At 35.7% G+C, this 20,738-nt stretch overlaps 3 protein-coding genes across 7 annotated transcripts in view; 2 read left to right on the top strand and 1 right to left on the bottom strand.

Annotated features, from left to right (window-relative positions):
* Positions 1 to 269: 269 nt before the first annotated feature.
* On the top strand, positions 270 to 3,913 carry LOC149949400 (TBC1 domain family member 31). Its single transcript, XM_090167746.1, has 15 exons — positions 270 to 572; positions 646 to 780; positions 834 to 1,134; positions 1,199 to 1,356; positions 1,427 to 1,595; positions 1,653 to 1,952; positions 2,015 to 2,085; positions 2,145 to 2,291; positions 2,346 to 2,479; positions 2,538 to 2,671; positions 2,736 to 2,915; positions 2,984 to 3,178; positions 3,245 to 3,346; positions 3,419 to 3,458; positions 3,521 to 3,913. The coding sequence occupies exons 1-15, from the start codon at positions 499 to 501 to the stop codon at positions 3,610 to 3,612; spliced, it is 2,232 nt and encodes a 743-aa protein (XP_090023872.1). The 5' UTR covers positions 270 to 498; the 3' UTR covers positions 3,613 to 3,913.
* On the bottom strand, positions 3,520 to 5,484 carry nenya (RING finger protein nenya). Of its 2 annotated transcripts, none has more exons than XM_090167748.1 (10): positions 5,333 to 5,484; positions 5,036 to 5,193; positions 4,916 to 4,974; positions 4,776 to 4,850; positions 4,592 to 4,716; positions 4,390 to 4,540; positions 4,228 to 4,331; positions 3,982 to 4,162; positions 3,885 to 3,922; positions 3,520 to 3,809 (listed from the first exon to the last, which is right to left on the bottom strand). In XM_090167748.1, the coding sequence occupies exons 2-10, from the start codon at positions 5,142 to 5,144 to the stop codon at positions 3,782 to 3,784; spliced, it is 870 nt and encodes a 289-aa protein (XP_090023874.1). In that variant the 5' UTR covers positions 5,145 to 5,193; positions 5,333 to 5,484; the 3' UTR covers positions 3,520 to 3,781. The 2 variants fall into 2 exon arrangements, with proteins under 2 accessions (XP_090023874.1, XP_090023873.1); XM_090167747.1 differs by having other exon boundaries at positions 5,271 to 5,406.
* Positions 5,465 to 20,738, top strand: part of kcc (solute carrier family 12 member kcc) — a 276,301-nt gene continuing 261,027 nt past the window's right edge. For 3 of the 4 annotated variants that reach the window (XM_090167738.1, XM_090167741.1, XM_090167739.1), the window contains exon 1: positions 5,465 to 5,751. In XM_090167738.1, coding sequence (XP_090023864.1) covers positions 5,628 to 5,751 — 124 coding nt within the window. In that variant the 5' untranslated portion in view covers positions 5,465 to 5,627. The remainder of the gene's footprint in view (positions 5,752 to 20,738) is intronic. The other variant, XM_090167740.1, reaches the window with a different exon arrangement.

The following is a 20,738-nucleotide window of genomic DNA, read 5'->3' on the forward strand; positions in this document are numbered from 1 at the left end:
CCTTAAGATTGTAATATAACAATAAAAGATTTAAAAAAATATATATATAGATATGCTAGTAATTATAAATGTTATGGTTAAAGTTAAAAAATGGGTTTAAGACTTTAAGTGGGAGCAAAGATAATATAGCTACTTTGGTGGGAGGAAAAATGGATTGTTTCTTTTTTGAATGGAGCAGCGGGCCGTGAAGGGGGTGATAAAAAGGGATTTTTACAAACCGCTAGAGGGAGAAATGAGATTGCCGCATTTGTTTGCACTTTGCAGCTAATTTGAAATCCCTGAGCTGGGGAGGACTGGTGTTGTAAGTTGTTGCAGTCCTCTTATTATTCGAAAAACATTATCTTTGTTACACCTTAAAAATTAAAGTGCTCAAAATCTAGCTGAATACCCATTAACCTTTAAGTATTTTATACATAAATATCTTTTCTACGGCATTGTTAATTTAACTGAAAGTAGTAAGTCTTGGGTTGTCATTAAAATCTGGAATGAAAGCAGAAAATGTTCAGCCTTAATATTTTTATGAGAAAAGATGGAACTATTTTTCAAAACAAAGAAAAAAATCAAGCGGATAAGTAATATCTAGTGGTTGAAAACAATTACGCAGGTGCTTTATTAATATATCTTATTTGTTACATGGTTTTATAGGGCGATACTCAGCATTTCAAATAATTCTGAACGGGTTGGGGGGATACGAAATACTTGTGCTGCAATTGAATATCCCAGAATATTAACCGGAAATCAGTGTGGCCATGTTTATCTCTTTGATTTGCAAAAAAATAGGTATTAATTTTTTTACATTAGGTATTATTATTGTTTTATATAATTTATTTTAGGTTCAACTGTTTACATAAAATTGGAAATTGCTGTACTGCAATAGCTTTTGCTAATGCTTTGTATACAGAGAGAGACGTCTTAGTCGCTGCCTCTAACTGCTTTTTTTATGTTATTCAGTCCCTAAATGGCAAAGTAGTGGCCAAGCTATTAGGCCACGATACAGCCATCTCTCATATAACCGTTGATAAGAAAGGCTATGTAGCTGTAACATCTTCAATCCGAAAAACAGTAGTGTGGAATTTGCAAGAACTGACTAAGATGCACGAGATAATTTTGCCATTCAATGTTGATTTAATTAAGGTAAAATGATTTATCATTTGATATTTTGTCATTTGGTTTTGTATTTATAATTATCATTTAACAGTCAATGCTTATTCCACCTTTGGAGTCTATTTTGAGCATATTCAAAAAAAGCAAAATATGCTCATGGGACCACAAAACCCAAAGATATAATCAATTTTGTGATCTGGATTTTATTGACAGAGATAATTATTTAGTAATAACAACAGCAGATATATCAAGGTATATAGACTAGATAATTGACTATTAACATGAACTAGTAGATAATGATATGGTTATTTGATTTCCAAAGTGATGGAAAACTTCTGATAGTGGGTGGTAAAGCAAGTTGGCTTTTATATTGGGATGTGGATGTTATATTTCAAGAACCTGGTTCAGTCATTTCATTATCAAACGAAATAACATCTACTGTCAAAATAGCTTTTATCAATTTTTCATGGACTAAAGAATCCTCTACTTACGTAAGTTCAGTTCTTATACAGTAGGCACAGTTTTGTAAATTTCTTATTATTTAACAGATGGTTTTAGTGTTGAGCTCAACTGGTGCTATGTACCTTTACGATGTAATTAACAATACAATGATAACCAAAATTACAATAACCAATGATAAAATCATCAGTGTACATTGTTCCTCAACAAGTGCTAAGGTTGTTGCGGTAACTCTGTCTGGGCTTGTCAAAGTTTATGATATTGAAAATTTATTTCCCGCTAAATTGCCGCAATCCAATGTCCCTGTTTCTTATGAAGCTTCCGAGAAACCTACTAATATAGAACTATCTGTTGTGGAGCAGCAACTGAAGAAACAAAAAGGCCGAAAGGTAAATAAAGTGACTGTGTTTGATAATCAATTGCTTTGTTACTATTTTAGTTTTTTACATAGCTGAGTATTTTAATCATGGAAAGGTTAAAGGGTATTCTGAAAGAATATGGCTCCTTCCCTGCTAAATATCGGCAAGTTTATTCACAAATCATGAAATGAAAATTTTATTTTAATAATTGTATCTATCTAGGTTAATTATCTGGAGTAATTTTTTGGATTTAACTGATAATTGCGATGCTTTTAAGGCAGTTTATAAAAAAGGAGTTCACGTAGCTTTTAAAGATTTGGAAAAAAGTGTTCCAGTTTTGAGCCAAACTCTCTTTCGGGCCCTGCAATTGTACGTAATTCCCTTGCTCCATTTATTAGCTTAAACCTAATTGTGTTGGTTTAGAATCTTGAGCATGTGTGGTCACTGGTGCCCGCAGTTAGTTGAAATTGAGTTTTTGCCTTCCTTGCTGTTTCCCTTTGTAAAACTGTTGCATCAAAACTTGCATCTATGTTTTGAAATTACCGTAGCTTTCATGTGTAAGTATTAAAGGATAATTGTATTTTTCTTGACTATATTCGTCTCTTCTTTTAACAGGCAAGTGGGCAAACAATTGGTTTATTAACTACCCATATTCGAACGCATTCATAATCATTGTCTGTGAAAATATTCTTAAAGAACACGACTCAGATTTGCTTTTGCATTTAATTCGTCATGGAATTTCTGCCGAGGTTGATTGAACTTTTTTCTTTTTTTAGTTTTGTTTTCACTTATGTTTACAAATTTATCTGCAAGATTTACGTTTGGACTTTGTTGAGGACGATGTTCTCCGAAGTTTTTATGAAAATCCAATGGATTCAGCTTCTGGACCATGTAATTGCGAATCCACCAGAGTTTCTCTTATTTCTAGTCATTTCATTCAGTATTGCCTCCAAAAAATCTCTCTTGAAATGTAATTCAATGGAAAGCTTTGAGGTACGCGTTACTGATTTTAAAAAATCAGCTAATGGATACTTTTGACTAATTACCATTTCTTTTTCTAGGCTGCTTACACAATGGCTGCTCAAGAACACATTTTAAGTGTGACACTTAAAACAGCCTACCAAATATATCATATGACTCCTTATAGTATCAAAGAAAAAGCTAAAGCTGCAATTAACGTAGATTACGCAGTTTCTTATGGCAAATATGGGTACCCCATTATTACCAATTTTCCTACAATGGTAATTGATATAAAGGTAAGTATCTTTACTTATTTAAATGTTGAACCAATATGCAACACTTAAACGGAGTTATCTCCTCAGGCTGAAAAGAAACAATCCCTAGAGGAATTAAATTATACGAAATCCCGTCAAGAATTACTGCTTAACCAAATGAAGGAGGAAAATTATGACAAGACCAATAAGGTAAGTGTGTATCTAATATATTTTACAATGTTTATCAACGTGAAAAACAACTTTTATACAATGAATTTACAGGAATATTCAACTACACCAAATGCATTAGAATCTGGTCATGGTAAGATGGATAATATATTTCATTTTTTATGAACCATTTAAAACATTTTTATATGTTTAAAGGAAAAATGGAAGATTTGGACATAGCGAAGAGAGTTATGGCTACTAGAGCAAAAATTGCCAATGTTCAAATCCATAAATACAGAGACCACTAATATTTAATGTCAAAGGTTTCGTCTGAAAAACAGATGTTATTTGCATTAAGTTAAAAATAATTTAAGAAAATAAAGTTAGGTACAAGATAAAATATGAGCAACTATGTCAGAAGAAAAATGTTTTGAATATATTTAAAGTTAAAAAGAGTTGGATATGTTCAAATCTTTTTTAATTATCCTGTGGACTGTATGGTGATCTGGAGAAAAGTTGTTTAAATTATTTTACTGTGATATTTATATATTTTTTTAGAAAAAATTAAATTTTTACGTACACTCTGGCTAAATGAGTCAAATTCTGATTTCTAAACACCTGAAAATAAATTTTATTTTTATTTACTTTCATTGGAAGTTGCAAGATATTAATTTTACTCCATTCTGATTGCCAAGAGGAACTCTGTTCATTTGTGATGGTGTTATGAAGTCTCGATTTCTAGGAACAGTGAATTGGTTGTGCTGTGCCACTAGTGGTGTAGGATTGGTACTTGGCTGATTAGGGTTTGGTGTGTACAAGCCCAATGTGCTCATGTTTGGTGTGTCATAGCTTCTAAGGCTTATTAGAAATATAATGTGGTTTAAAATTACTTAAATAGTAAATAAATTGAATTTTCTTAATACCTGGATGGGTGGTTTCGGACGTTTGGCACAAAACCCTTTTTTGGTCCATGGCTCATTGGAGTTCGTAGACTCAGACGTGGTGGACTTCGACGCAAGTTTGTGCCCTATAAATTCGTTATTCAAAATTTCTCAAACCCTTAAATTAAAACAAATTAGTTTTACTCTTTCTAAAGGACTAATGTCAGCCTGGGGGTTAAATCTGAAGTTATTATTTTGTCTATCCAAAGCTTGATATGGACTAATTCTCTGCTGCATTGAATGGGAGAGCTTCTGTTTCAAAGCTCTGTGTTCTTGCTTCAACTTTTCAGCTTCCCTGAAAATTGTTGTTAATGTTTAGATTGTGGCTTTATTTGTATAGTATTACTTTTTTGAATCTTCTAGTTTAATCAGTAGTTTCTTGTATTCTTCAGCTAGACTTCTAGCTTTTACAATCATGTTTTTGTGGTAATTGAAGAATTTCGATCTGTGTCCTTGTTGGAATTCAATCACCTAGTACATTTTTTTTTTATTTTTTTTTTCTACTCATTATTATGAAAATAACTACCAACTTTATGCATCTCCTTAAGGTGCCTTTTAGCCAATTCTCGTGGATCGATAAAAAACATCTCTACTTCAGGTTTCATCTGTTTAAATTTGAACTCTTATTGCACGTTTTCCAGACAACTTAAATATTAATTTTAATAATAACCTGGGACGTAAGAAGAATAGTTGAACAGGATTTGTCGCATATTGTACATTTCTTGTTAGCTATAATTTGTTAGTAAGTTTTTAATTTTCAATTCCATTTTTGAATAAAATTTTTTACTACCATTTGTAATGCAATTTACGCAAAATATATGCCCGCAGTTTGTTAATTCAAAGTTTCTGTTTACATCTGGTTGGGCGTAACATTGATTACAATGTATCCAGTCCGCCATGTTTGAATTTGGCGCTCTTCCGATTTGACAAGATATTAGGCTTAGCTAACTGTAAATATAAACCAAACATTTTAACGCGTCAAAACTTCAAAACCTTTGGTAATATATTGTGAAAATGAATAATACCGTAGAAATAACGTTATTAAGAATTATTTAAAAGTTATTTTTATAATTAATACACTTCTTACGAAAGAAAACTACGAAGTTTTCCTTGGTGAGAGTTAAATCGAGCGCCGTTTCTGAGACTGGTGGGAATTCGCCGAACTAGACACGAAAGGTTTTTGGACAGAGCGGTCCAATTTTACGTCTGCAGTTAGTTTCGCGTCTCAGAGCGACCGAGGAAGTAGCGTGGTATTTTCCGTCGTGGTACTTGTCAAAGTTGACATTCGGTATTTCTACTTAAGTTTCTGTCGTTAATGAACTGAATTTTGCGTTTAAATCGAGTTTGTGGATCGGAGGACAGTCTTTGAACGTCGTAGCAAAATGTCAGCTCGATTTACGGTTCAAAAGAGTGAAGGAACAACTATCGCCGGCAACGAAAAGAGCTACGGATCTGTTGATCAAGCTGATGGCGGAACTTCTCGGCTGGAGGACGTTGACATGCATGGTTCGTAGAGCATTATTTTTTGGGGATATTGCCGTGTGGGTTTCTTAAATTTTACTGTCTAACGCCATTCAAAATGCTTCAACGTTAGTTTTCGAAGTTGTTGCGACTATGATATCGAAAGCATTTGGGGGGTTTAAGGGGGGGGGGGGGGAAAGGTTGAAAGTTTGACTTGAAAAGTTTCGCGCGAAAGGGGTAATGGGTTACAGTCGCGCCTCGCTTGTAACTCGAAAAGTAGGGCGAAAGTGGAGTTTTTTTTTAAAGTTTTAAGTGACGTCATTTACAAAACCGGCTTGTTGCTAGTCGCGGACGCGAAATTTAAAACTCTGAATTTGCGGGGGTGATATCATTTTCATTATTTTAAAACTGACGGTGGCATCAAAACAGCTAATATGTCTTGTTAACACAGAAACAGGCGTTAAAAATAGCAGCTGTTGTCAAATAGCTTTATTTAAGCTGACAATTGAGGGTAGGTGGAAACCCGAAACGGTAGCTCCCAAGCCTACTTGTCAATTTTCAGCACGCGAGCTCATGTCATTTTTGGTGACTTTTCCTAGCGTTATTTTCTTTTTATTAATATTGTCGATGAAATGATTATACATAGCGAAATGATTTTGCGTTTGTGGAAATACTAAATTATAATAAACTTCAGTACTTTTATTTGTATAACCAGCTAATAGTACAAAATTAATACTTACACATTTAGTTAATACAGACAAAATAGTAAAGTAGGTGTAATTGGTAGTTTAGAAAATGCAAACCAAAGGGTAAAGTTTTCATCAATTTTCTTTAGTTTTCGAAATTATAAGTGTGGTATCATATATAACATAATCGTAGGTACAAGTTTAGCTAATGCAAACCAAATGGTAAAGTTTTCAACAATTTCTAAATTGTAAGTGTGGTATCATAAATAAAATAATTATAAGTAGGTAGTTTAGCTAAGGCAGAAAAAAATTGTATAGTTTTCTAAATTGTCGTAGCATAAGACGATTTTATAAATATTAAGTAACATAAATAAATAAAGTACGTGGTAGTTTAGCTAATGCAGTCCAGGGTTGCCACGCGTCAGGGAAAACAGGGAAATCAGGGAAAAGTCAGGGAATTTAAAAATGGGCCTAAAAAGTCAGGGAAATGTCAGGGAATTTTAAGAACTGGTAAAAATTCAGGGAAAAGTCAGGGAATTCAATTTTATCTTGGCACTTTTTGAAGGTAATTTATCTCTAGATCTATGACAAATTCCACGATTATCATTTATTTCCATGAATGTTTGGCTAATTTTTTCAACATTGCAATAACCTTTTTACTGAAATATAAATCCATCAAATTTATTAACTTCTGATAAAAGTAAAATATAAAAGAAAAATTTTGGCTTTAATAAGTCAGGGAAAATCTCTTAAAATGGTCAGGGAAAACAGGGAATAGTGAGGGAATTTGAATCTGAAAATTTTGTGGCAACCCTGCAGTCAAAAGAGTAAAGTTTTTCAATAATTATTTTTATATCACCAAAATTATCAGTGTCGTGCCAAGATAAATTATTTAGTGAAAGTGATTCAGTCTTAAATAAAAGTAAAATCTATTTTTTCACAAAAACCAATCTAAGTTCTTGTTTTGTGTAGTCCCAAAGACAAGTAACACCATTGTAATTTGACAGTCCTTAGTCACGTTATGGTTTATTTGGTCAGTGGCGAAATACTGTCATTAAAAACATTTCCGCTGGAAAAATATGAATTGTCATACTTAAAGATTATTACTTTACTTATGGTCGTACCTAAAAGGTAAACAGATCTCTCTAAAGTGTTCTCAAACTTCCCCCCGCCACAAAATCGGCCGGCGGGGTGGTTTTCTTCCAGAGTCACCCCAAAAAATAAGACTTTATACGGTGGTCAGTGACCTTATAACTGCCGCCCTCCCTTTGACCTTATGTTATTCGCAAGAAGAGCTTGACAAATAAAATGTCAGTGTTACAGTCTAAGTTGGTTACTTTCGCTTTAAAAAAACACGAAGCTTTTTTCAAGGCGTAAGATCGCCTTTAAATTATTGATTTTGTTTTTAAGGTTTTGTAGATCTAACTTTCGTGGGTAGTCGCTTGGAAAATAACGTCAATTTTAATACCCTTCCAAAAATGTATCTTTGCTTATAAAGTAGCAAAGGGTGAAAGGCGATTTTGACGGTATTACACCGTTTTCCGGCTTTCGCAATATTCAAGAACGCGCGTGTTTGAGTGACGTTAAACTTTATAAATATCATTCTCTCTCACACACAATAAGCCGCTTCGGCCCCTGTCGTTTCGGTTGGTTAGTTTCGACGTCACTTTCGGTTTTCATAAAGAATCTTAATTTTTTTAACGGCTTATTCAAGCAAAATGTAGTTTAAAAATTTGGTATTTTAATTATTTCTTTTAATCAAAGGTTAGGGAAAGTCACGAAAATGTAAATCTTTTAGCAGGTCCTTCGAATACCCAGCAGTCCTATAATTCCTATAAAAGCCTATATTTTAAAACACGTCCTATGTTATGCTGTAATTTATTGAAATGCCCTATAAAGTCCTATATTTTAAAACCATCCCATATTATTCTGTAATTTCTTGAAAGGTCATTTAAAGTCCTATATTTTAAAACCCGTACTATATTCTTCTGAAAATTCTCGAAATCTCCTATAAAATCCTATATTTTAATGCTCATGCTATATTATTCTGTAATATATGGAAATGTCCTATAAAGTACTATATTTTAAACCACATACCATATTGTCCTTTAATTTCTTGAAAGTTCTAAATTTTAAAAACCATCCTACATTATCTTTTAATTTCTTGTTATGTGCTATAAAGTCCTATATTTTAAAACCCGTAATATATTATTCTGTAATTTATTGAATTTCTATATTTTAAAACCATACTTTATTATCTTGAAATTTATTTTAAAGTTCTTTATTTTAAAATCTTGCCTTCATTATCTTGTAAATTCTTGAAAGGTCCAATGAAATCCTATATTTTTAAGGCATCTCAAATTTTACTTGAAAATAAAATGTTCATTTCGTAATTTATTTAAGCGTTATTGCTTATATTAAGTTGAATTTTGCCCTTGAAATCGTATATTTGAAAATTTTAATTAAATAATTTTTTTTCCGATAAGTAATTAAATTTTGCTGTCTTTTTGAAGCTGCTTAAACCACCCTAAAATCGAGATTTGGTTCTTAAAGTACCCTATTTTCAATAAATTTTGGGTTAAATAAAAGCCGCGTCTTTTAGTTTTTGATTCGATGATTAGAAACAAATCAGCATTTGGGTTAAATTAGTTCAAATACAGATTTCATTTTGTCTCTGATTTGTTCCTAATTTCAAATAGGTGGTTCATATTCATCAAAATTTAAAGAGTAATTATTTTCTAACTTTCGGTTGGAGTACTGTTAAAATACGCGAACAAGTAGATTAGTCCATAATTAAAAGGGATAGTATAGCTAAACCCTAAACAAATTTGAAGATAATAAAAAATTTACAAATAACTCGTACCAATAGGTCTTCGAGCAGACAAAAAGACGCGAATCTCGGATCAAATAGATCTTCGAATAATAAAGTACATAAAAACTAAATAAAATAGCCAATTTATGAAGATGATCGCTGAACTAAAATAAAAAGTTAGCCTAATTTTGACCTAAACCCGCAGGTATAACTTGGTAAAATGAGGGAATTTTAATCTAAAAAATTGTAGTATAACTGGATCTTAATACAATATCAGTGGCTGCTCCGGATGGTAAGCCAAAGCCTACCACGAAAATGTTTGGAGACTAACTTTTAAATTTGACTGAAATTTTTCTCAGGATGCATTGACATTGAAATATTGGGGATGAATCACTGTTTTTCGAACTTTAAGAAGTAAAATATGGGTCTTTAAACCTTCTAAGAGATCCAAAGCTTTAAAAAAGGGGACCCCTAAACCTTCTAAGAGGTCCAAAGCTTTAAAAAGGGCGCCCCTTAACCTTCTAAGAGGTCCAAAGCTTTTAAAAAGGGGACCCCTAAACCTTCCTAGAGGTCCAAAGCTTTTAAAAAGGGGACCCCTTAACCTTCCAAGAGGTCCAAAGCTTTTAAAAGGGGACCCCTTAACCTTCTAAGAGGTCCAAAGCTTTTAAAAAGGGAACCCCTTAACCTTCTTAGAGGTCCAAAGCTTTTAAAAAGGGGACCCCTTAACCTTCTAAGAGTTCCAAAGATTTTAAAAACGGGACCCCTAAACCTTCTAAGAGGTCCAAAGCTTTAAAAAGGGCGCCCCTTAACCTTCTAAGAGGTCCAAAGCTTTTAAAAAGGGGACCCCAAAACCTTCTTAGAGGTCCAAAGCTTTTAAAAAGGGGACCCCTTAACCTTCTTAGAGTTCCAAAGCTTTTAAAAAGGGGACCCCTTAACCTTCTTAGAGGTCCAAAGCTTTTAAAAAGGGGACCCCTTAACCTTCCAAGAGGTCCAAAGCTTTTAAAAAGGGGACCCCTTAACCTTCCAAGAGGTCCAAAGCTTTTAAAAAGGGGACCCCTTAACCTTCTTAGAGGTCCAAAGCTTTTAAAAGGGGGACCCCTTAACCTTCTTAGAGGTCCAAAGCTTTTAAAAAGGGGACCCCTTAACCTTCTAAGAGGTCCAAAGCTTTTAAAAAGGGGACCCCTTAACCTTCTAAGAGGTCCAAAGCTTTTAAAAAGGGGACCCCTAAACCTTCTAAGAGGTCCAAAGCTTTTAAAAAGGGGACCCCTTAACCTTCTTAGAGGTCCAAAGCTTTTAAAAAGGGGACCCCTTAACCTTCTTAGAGTTCCAAAGCTTTTAAAAAGGGGACCCCTTAACCTTCTTAGAGTTCCAAAGCTTTTAAAAAGGGGACCCCTTAACCTTCCAAGAGGTCCAAAGCTTTTAAAAAGGGGACCCCTTAACCTTCCAAGAGGTCCAAAGCTTTTAAAAAGGGGACCCCTTAACCTTCCAAGAGGTCCAAAGCTTTTAAAAAGGGGACCCCTTAACCTTCTTAGAGGTCCAAAGCTTTTAAAAAGGGGACACCTTAACCTTCTAAGAGGTCCAAAGCTTTTAAAAAGGGGACCCCTTAACCTTCTTAGAGGTCCAAAGCTTTTAAAAAGGGGACCCCTTAACCTTCTAAGAGGTCCAAAGCTTTTAAAAAGGGGACCCCTTAACCTTCTTAGAGGTCCAAAGCTTTTAAAAAGGGGACCCCTTAACCTTCTAAGAGGTCCAAAGCTTTTAAAAAGGGGACCCCTAAACCTTCTAAGAGGTCCAAAGCTTTAAAAAGGGCGCCCCTTAACCTTCTAAGAGGTCCAAAGCTTTTAAAAAGGGGACCCCTAAACCTTCCTAGAGGTCCAAAGCTTTTAAAAAGGGGACCCCTTAACCTTCCAAGAGGTCCAAAGCTTTTAAAAAGGGGACCCCTTAACCTTCTAAGAGGTCCAAAGCTTTTAAAAAGGGGACCCCTTAACCTTCTTAGAGGTCCAAAGCTTTTAAAAAGGGGACCCCTTAACCTTCTAAGAGGTCCAAAGCTTTTAAAAAGGGGACCCCTTAACCTTCTAAGAGGTCCAAAGCTTTTAAAAAGGGGACCCCTTTACCTTCTTAGAGGTCCAAAGCTTTCAAAAAGGGGACCCCTTAACCTTCTAAGAGGTCCAAAGCTTTTAAAAAGGGGACCCCTTAACCTTCTTAGAGGTCCAAAGCTTTTAAAAAGGGGACCCCTTAACCTTCTTAGAGGTCCAAAGCTTTTAAAAAGGGGACCCCTTAACCTTCTTAGAGGTCCAAAGCTTTTAAAAAGGGGACCCCTTAACCTTCTAAGAGGTCCAAAGCTTTAAGAAGGGGGCCCCCTTAACCTTCGAACGGGCTCTAAGCTCTTAAAAGGGGACCCGTAAACCTTCTAAGAGGTCCAAAGCCTATAAAAGGGGACCCCTAAACCTTCTAAGAGGTCCAAAGCTTTTAAAAAGGGGACCCCTAAACCTTCTAAGAGGCCAAAAGCTTCTAACGGGCTCTAAGCATTAAAATAAATAAAATATGTATATTTCCATTGGTTAGAAATCTTAAAAAATACGTTCTCAAACTAATTTTGTATAAACGAAAGGGCCTAAGCGAGTGAACCACCTTATTATTAAAGCAAAAATTCGCGTAGCCTTATTGACTTTTCAATTTAAGGGTACTTTTAAAGGCATGTCATTTTTGGTTGTCCCTACGCCTATGATCCCAGTTTTGCAAAAAGAAAAGCAACATAATTTGCAATCCCCTGCTCGCACCTGCGTTTCAATTTTGGAGGATCGTTCCCCCGCGAGGGAGCGCTTTTCGCGGAACGAGAGGAAATTTGAATCAACCTATTGTATTGTCATTTTGAAAAGGGTCCCGGTTTTGTCGTTGTCACCTACGCGCTCCAGTTCGCCGACAACCTTTTATCTAGTTTCTCTAAATCGGCGACAACATAAGCGGAAACCCCTAAACACGAATTTGGTTTCTATTTAGCGACTTTACCCGCTCGCCCGCGTTTTATCCTAACTACAAAGTAAACCCGGAGCGTTTCCCCGCGAGTTAACTCGGAAGGACTTTCCAATGCTAATATTTTATCTAGTTCGATGCATCATCTTTCAAAAGCATCCAGGCCGCATCCGAAATTAGTTTTTGGTGACGGGTTTCTGTGTTTTATTGGAAATTTGATAAGGTAAAGAGGCTGGAAGGAGGTAGGCTCCAACCACCCTCTTCTGATGATTGGGGGATTTGGGGCTAGGAATACCGTTTCCCCTTTATTGGCCGGGTAGATTCATTAATTAAGGCAATGTTGGCTCCCCCGAGATTCGTCAATTAGTGCGGGACTGCCACTTTCTCTAATATCGGAGCTAACCACCCCTTCCATTTCCACGCCCCACACACGCACAAACTCTCCATTCTTGTCTTTAATGTTACCACGGCTTTCATACGCGCTACTAGGACTAGATAATTTATTAGGAATGAAGCTGATTCCAGCCACCCAACTCAGGTTCTCCTTGCCTCTGATTTATTAACTGTTTGACAACTTAGACCTATCTTTCAATTAGTTTTCGCACCCTTTTCAAGAGATTATCACGAATAAGGGTACTAACGATTTTTAACTAAATTTCGATGAAGTGGGATTGGAGAGGTTTTCCAGTTTTTTTTTTGGACGAATTTGCATTTTGGATTTGTTTGCTGGATTCTAACTTTGCATTTTTATGTATTTATCATCGATCAGGATTCTTTTTGTATTCAAAACTTTAGTTCAGGGATCTCAATTATGCTATAATTCCTATATTTTTCTATATTTCTAAGATGGTGCTATAAAGTTCTATAAGTCAATATTATTTGCTATATGTTTTGGTTATAATCTGACCGAGGAAGTTTCCATTTTTTAGATCAACAGTTAATATAATAATAAATATATATAAATATAATAAATATTTTGGTTGGTGAGTTGTGTGAACTTGGCTTTTTCTCAATTTTTCAACCCTATAAAATTGCAATAAATCGATACTTTATATACTATTGTCCTATTTGAAATTTGTATCCTGGAATTGTTCTAAAATTTTGAAAATGATATCCTATATTTTGAGATTTTTATCCTATACAGGGTTAGTACACGACCTGGAATACCTGGAAAACCTGGAAAAGTCAGGGAATCTGAAAATGTTTCCAAAAGGTCAGGGAGAAGTCAGGGAATTTGAAAATGATTCCCAATGGTCAGGGAATAGCCAGGGAAATTTAAAATGGTCCGAAATAGTAAGGGAATTTTAAAATGACCCCAAAAACGAATCCGGAAAATAAATTTTTGAAAAATGTCTTAAAAATACATAATTAACATTTTTCAAGATTTTACCTCAAAACATAAATTTATTCTACAAAAATGGTCAGAGAAATTTGGCAATTTAGTCAGGGAAAACCTGGAAATGTCAGGGAATTTTATTCCGGAAATTTTGTACGAACCCTGCTATACTTATCCTATATTTTGAGATTTTTATCGTATATTTATCCTATATTTTGAGATTTTTATCCTATACTTATCCTATATTTTAAGATTTGTATCGTGGAATATCTTATAATTTTAAGATTTGTATCGTATAATATCTTATAATTTTAAGATTTGTATCGTGGAAGATCCTATAACTTTGAGATTTGCATCGTGGAATATCCTATAATTTTGAGATTTGCATCGTGGAAAATCCTATAATTTTGAGATTTGCATCGTGGAAAATCCTATAATTTTGAGATTTGTATACAACAATTATCCTATAATTTTGAGATTTGTTTACTACAATTATCCTATACTTCTGAGATTTGTTTACTACAATTATTATAAACGTTTGGAAACTACTGGTTAAGTGCCCTGTTATTTTAACATAAAACTGTTAGTTCAAGTTGTACGAATGTTAACTTGCTAACGTCGACAATAGGCCTTTCTATAAAGTCATAACGCTTGCCGAACTTAGTTTAATGTATCGCTTTCGTCACGAGATACATAGGAGTTCAGATCAGTTTTGAAGGTTAGATCTTTATAAAAAGAGCGACTCGTCGAATTTTCTTAGGGCTATCATAGTTAAACGTCACTTCCACGTCACGAGTGACGCGCCCAATACATCTAAACAAGAAGGCCAATGTCACTTTATAGAAAGGCCTATTCAGGGTTGCCACACGTCAGGGAAAACAGGGAAAAGTCAGGGAATTTAAAAATGAGCCTAAAAAGTCAGGGAAATGTCAGGGAATTTTAAGAATTTCTAAAGATTCGGGGAAAAGTCAGGGAATTTAATTTTATCTGGGCACTTTTTGAAGGTAATTTAACTCTAGATGTATGACAAATTCCACGATTATAATTTATTTCCTTGAATGTTTGGCTAATTTTTTCAACATTGCAATAACCTTTTTACTGAAATATAAGTCCATCCAAATTTATTAACTTCTGATAAAAGTAAAATATAAAAGAAAAATTTTGCCCTTAATAAGTCAGGGAAAATCTCTTAAAATGGTCAGGGAAAACAGGGAATAGTCAGGGAATTTGAATCTGAAAATTTTGTGGCAACCCTGCTATTGTTTTCCGTCTGAAATATTCTAAATCTTTGTGGACTTTTTGCCGTGCGAAATTTCGCCCAAGATTCTGCCTCATTAAATATCCCGAATTACGGACTCTATTTCGCTTTTGAAACTAGGCAAAACGGTGAATACGGAAACTGCCGTTGGTCGAAATTACGTTTGAACACGCTAAATTTAACACTTTTTTCCCGAAGCAATTTCTTCCTCATTTCGAAAAAAGAAACGCTAAAGCTTATTAAAGACGAAACCTTTTTTCGCTTCACTCGAAAAGACAGCGCGCGTCAAAGGTTACCGGTGCAAAATTAACCCTGGAAATAAAGTAGTCTCCGTTTTCTTACCTGTCCTAAAGGGGGAGCTAGCGTAACCCAATCGTAGGTAGCCAACTGCGCTCTGCCGAATGATATGTGGAGGCTGACTGGAAGCAACGAATATAAAGATTTTTTTCCGGTCGACCACTCCGTCGGTATAAGCTTATACCTCCTTTGATAGATGCCGAGTTAACACGATGTAAGAAGGGCCTCCCATCCCCTCCTCCGTTCCTCCCCCCGTTCCTATTTCCTTCCGTATCCTTAGCATCATCATCCACGCACGAATTCCCCATCCTTTCCCTCATCCACGTGTTTTCCTTTCATTCCGTTTGAGAGGGAAAAGCGTAAGTTTATCCGACTAAAGTATCCTTTCGGATGGAGTCCCATCTTTGGTTGAGGAGGGCGTTGGAGGATTCCGCTGTCTCGTGATGGTCGAGGAGGTCCCGCTTTTATTTCGATGAGAGCACTTGCAGGACCATGTGTAGGGTATTGGATTGGCCTTATTTGGAGGTTTTTTATACACCACCTAAGTTTATCAATATTTATGATAACTCCACAAATTAGAAACTGATAGGTTTTATTTTGAATATATAGACTTGCAGGGGCGTAGGAACCTTCTAGAAGTTCAGGGTTCGTCGAGGGGTCGGACATTTACCAAAATCCCGTAAAATCGCAAAATCTTTTAACTCTCTTTATGGTAAATTAACATTGAAATCCCAAAATCACTTCAAAAAGTAATGATAAAATCGCCAAAATCTCTACGAAATCCCGTACAAAATAATGCCAAGTGAAGTGTCCGATCCCTCGGGGTTCGTACAGAACCTGGATAAGTCAGGGCATGAAGGGCTTGCCACCACCCTCCTACGCATTGTAACCCGGCCACCTGAATTAAAGGCTTCAAAAGTCGCTTGACGACTTAGGCCTAAGGTGGTGCCTTGGGTATTAGCCTAGCTGATTATGATTTATGATTATGATTATGATCTGTAAAATGGAGGAAAAATGTCAGGGATAAGTCAGGGATTTAAATAATTTCGTAGAAAGTCAGGGTTAAGTCAGGGATTTTAGTTATTCAACCAAACCACACATTAACAAAGAATTTTTGACCTAAAATAATAAAAAAAAATTGTCTAAAAATATAACCAAAAAGGTCAGGAATATTGGCAAAAATTGGTCAGGGATAACTTGGAAAAGTCAGGGATTTTAGATCAGAAATTTTTGTACGAACCCTGATGTTGGAAGGGGCAAAGATAAACGAAAAGGGGTCTGGAGAATGGTTTTACAATCATCTGCCCCGAACTCGTACGCATTTTCGGGGCAAAGTGTAATCACTGGGTTCACAGTTTCTTGGAATTAGGTAAAAGCTTTTTCCAAAAGAACCCTCTTTTTGTCGTTGTATAACCGTTTTTCAATTTGCGTTAGTATCGGGCGGGATTCGAACCCGAGCCCTCCTGCACGACAGGTGAGCGTTCTACCACAGAACCACGGATACATGATACGCTTTATCGAAAATTAGAAATTCTTCCGAGGAGAGGTATATTTATTAATTTTTAATGGAGTGTAGCTCCTCCGAATGCGTGTGTACTGTTTACCACTATGTAAATTGGCGGGAAAAGACTGAAATTTAAACACAGTTGAGGTTCTATAAGCTTTATATGCTTTTTAAATGAGAATTTGAGCCGTTTGAAGATTTCAACTGACCAAAAAGTTGGAGGGGGCAATAACAATAGTTGCCCCTCCCAGCAAAATTCACCTGCCCCCCCCCCCGGTTCCTACACCCCTGTAGACTAGTGGGAGAGGTGGTACTTGTACCATAGAAACACGTTAAAATGCTATTCATCCTCTCATTTATCCACAAAAATTCTCTATTTTCCTAAATTTAAATTTTGCAACTCTTGAAAATTTTCCGGAAAATTACCGAGGCCTTTTTTCTGGAAAAGTTTCCGTATTTTTCCGAAAAAAAGATAGGTTTTCATTCCATTATTAGCTTACTATGGTTCTCCAATTTAAATTTAGCGGCATTTTCATCTCATCTTTTCGATTCTGACAAGTCTGGAATGAAAACCCTTAAAAAGTAATATATGTTTCAATATAGTGGGGTGGCGGAGTAGTTAGCACTTTCGCCTCGCAGCAAGAGGAGCCGGGTTCGATCCCAGCTTGTGGCACTAGGTGAAAACTCGGAACAACTCCTTCTGCGCTGAGTTTGAAAGTTCTCTCCCCCACTGGTTTAAGGGGTTTTCCCCCGAGTTCTTCGGTTTCCCCTTCCATAAAAACTTGTCGAGGTTAACGGTAATAGTTAGTGTAGGGAGCTGTTGGCTCGATCTCGTGGCATGCCACCACCCTCCTACGCATTGTAACCCGGCCACCTGAATTAATGGCTTCAAAAGTCGCTTGATGACTTAGGCCTAAGGTGGTGCCTTGGGTATTAGCCTAGCTGATTATTATTATTATTATTATTATTATTTTTATTTTTCCAATTTCCGGAAAATGTTTCGCAATTCGGAACATTAAATTATATGATGGTGATGGTTTGAAAATTAAATACCCAAGGCACCACCTTAGGCCCAAGTCATAAAATATTTCGAAAAGGTCAGGGAATTTTAAAATATTTCGAAAAGGTCAGGGAATTTTAAAATATTTCCAAAAGGTCAGGGAATTTTAAAATATTTCCAAAAGGTCAGGGAATTTTAAAATATTTCCAAAAGGCAGGGAATTTTAAAATATATCCAAAAGGTCAGGGAATTTAATAATATTTCGAAAAGGTCAGGGAATTTTAAAATATTTCGAAAAGGTCAGGGAATTTTAAAATATTTCCAAAAGGTCAGGGAATTTTAAAATATTTCCAAAAGGTCAGGGAATTTTAAAATATTTCCAAAAGGTCAGGGAATTTTAAAATATTTCCAAAAGGTCAGGGAATTTAAAAATATTTCCAAAAGGTCAAGGAATTTAAAAATATTTCCAAAAGGTCAAGGAATTTAAAAATATTTCCAAAAGGTCAGGGAATTTAATAATATTTCCAAACTGTCAGGGAATTTTAAAATATTTCCAAACTGTCAGGGAATTTTAAAATATTTCCAAACTGTCAGGGAATTTTAAAATATTTCCAAAAGGTCAGGGAATTTTAAAATATTTCCAAAAGGTCAGGGAATTTTAAAATGATTCCAAAAGGTCAGGTAAAAGTCAGGGAATTTGAAAATGATTCCAAAAGGTCAGGTAAAAGTCAGGGAATTTAAAAATGATTCCAAAAGGTCAGGGAAAGTCAAGGAATTTCGAAATGGTCTAAAAAAGTAAGGGAATTTTAGTATGACTCCAAAAGAATCAGGCAAATAAATTTTTGAAGGATGTAATAAAAATACATAATAAATATTTTTTCAAGATTTTACCTCAAACCATTCATTTAGTCTACAAAAATGGTCAGGGAAAATTTGGCAATTTGGTCAGGGGCAACCTGGAAATGTCAGGGAATTTAATTCCGGAAATTTTGTACGAACCCTGCCTCTCGTTTAATTTGACATAATTGGAGCGACTTTCATCGTGCCTGAATTGAGCTATTCCGGACTCTTTAAAGGGACTAAAACCCTCGCAGGGAAAATGAAGCTTCCGTTAATACTCACTCGTGGCGCGACAGTCTAGGAAGGGGGGTGAGTGCAGGTAGGCGTGAATCGAACGTAGCCCTTTTTTATCCTATTTAAGCCACTCTTAATTAGATTTTGATGATCGTTAGTCAGTCTCTCGAGTTCTTTGACCCTACGTAAAAAAACTTAGATATTCAAACGTGGAAAACATTGTACTTGTCAATCTTTCTTGGTTTTAAACGAAAGTTAGTATGTATACCTTTCTTTTTCTTCTCCATCGGGGTTTGGGTGAGCGCTTCGGTCAACAAGTTGGAAGGTTCAACAAGTATGCGCGGAGTTCGAAAGGAAACGGTCCTTTTTGGATGGTGGCCAAAATGACCCGTCAAATATTTCTTCTCCGGGGTCGGAACCATCCAAACTATCCACAGTTTCTTTTCTTTCGGATTTAGCTATTTTGCGGAATTGCTTCAGGGTAATTTGAAGATCTAGACTTCTTTCGACGTTGAAACTAGAACAGGGTTCGTACACGACCTGGAAAAGTCAGGGAATTTTAAGTTTCCAAAAGGTCAGGGAAAAGTCTGGGAATTTTAATAGGTTTCCCAAATGTCAGGGAAAAGTCAGGGAATTTTAAAAGGTTTCCAAAAGGTCAGGGAAAAGTCAAAGAATTTGAAAATGTTTCCAAAAGGTCCGGGAAAAGTCAGGGAATTTTAAAAGGTTTCCAAAAGGTCAGGGAAAAGTCCGGGAATTTTGAAAGGTTTCTAAAAGGTCAGGGAAAAGTCCGGGGATTTTAAAAGGTTTCCAAAAGGTCAGGGAAAAGTCCGGGGATTTTAAAAGGTTTCCAAAAGGTCAGGTAAAAGTCTGGGAATTTTAAAAGGTTTCCCAAATGTAAGGGAAAAGTCTGGGAATTTTAAAAGGTTTCCAAAAGGTCAGGTAAAAGTCTGGGAATTTGAAAAGGTTTCCGGAATTTGAAAAGGTTTCCCAAATGTCAAGGAAAAGTCAGGGAATTTGAAAAGGTTTCCAAAAGGTCAGGGAAAAGTCAGGAAATTTTAAAATGATTTCAAAAGGTCAGGGAATATGAAAAGGATTTCAAAAGGTCAGGGAAAAGTCAGGGATTTTGAAAATGATTCCAAAAGGTCTGGGAAAAGTCAGAGATTTTGAAAATGATTCCAAAAGGTCTGGGAAAAGTCAGGGATTTTGAAAATGATGCCAAAAGGTCAGGGAACAGTCAGGGATTTTGAAAATGATTCCAAAATGTCAAGGAAAAGTCAGGGATTTTGCAAATGGTCCCAAAAAGTAAGGGAATTTTAAAATGCCCCAAAAAAAAATCAGGAAAATAAATTTTATAAAGAAAATCTTTTTCAAGATTTTTACCTCAAATCATTCATTTACTCTACAAAAATGGTCAGGGAAAATTTGAAAATTTGGTCCCGGGGAAACCTGGAAATGTCAGGGAATCTAATTCCGGAAATTTTGTACGAACCCTGTAGAAAGTTAATATCGTATTTCCCACAAACGCTCCGCAACAGATACTATTGGGATCGTAGTTTAAAAGTTAAAACCCTCTTACGACGTAAAATTACGTACTAAAAACGATTTTTTACGACTTTTCCAAAACTGTTGGTCGGTCGCGATAGTGGCTATATTTATCTCTTTAATACATGACGCCCGAATTTCGGTATATTTAATAATGCGAAAAACCCCAGTTACTGATAAAATTAAACCCATTTATCCCGTTAAAATTATCTTAGTATGAAAATAGCGAGGCACTTGGTCAAAATGAATAAAATCAGGGTCATACGTGGTCGCCATACGGGGGTTCTTATTTTCCAAAAGACTTTCATATCTCGAATCCTCGAAGCCAGAGTGCGCCGGGTCCCGTATCTCATCGGACCAAACGAGGTCACGTAATTCGTAAATTCTCCAGCGGCACCCATACCGATGATAGCCAGGGGCTATTTAAATCTTATTTTGCGACATCTGGCCGCTGGGGGGCGTGGGGCCGACCGTCCCTCGAGTAATGTCCGGAATCCAGATTATATTCTATATCAGCTCCCATTCCTTTTATAGCTTAAACCTATTTAGTCCA

Source organism: Leiobunum rupestre, chromosome 3 (genome assembly GCF_980474605.1).
Source record: "Leiobunum rupestre chromosome 3, qqLeiRupe1.1.hap1, whole genome shotgun sequence".
NCBI classification, from domain to species: Eukaryota; Metazoa; Arthropoda; class Arachnida; order Opiliones; family Sclerosomatidae; genus Leiobunum; species Leiobunum rupestre.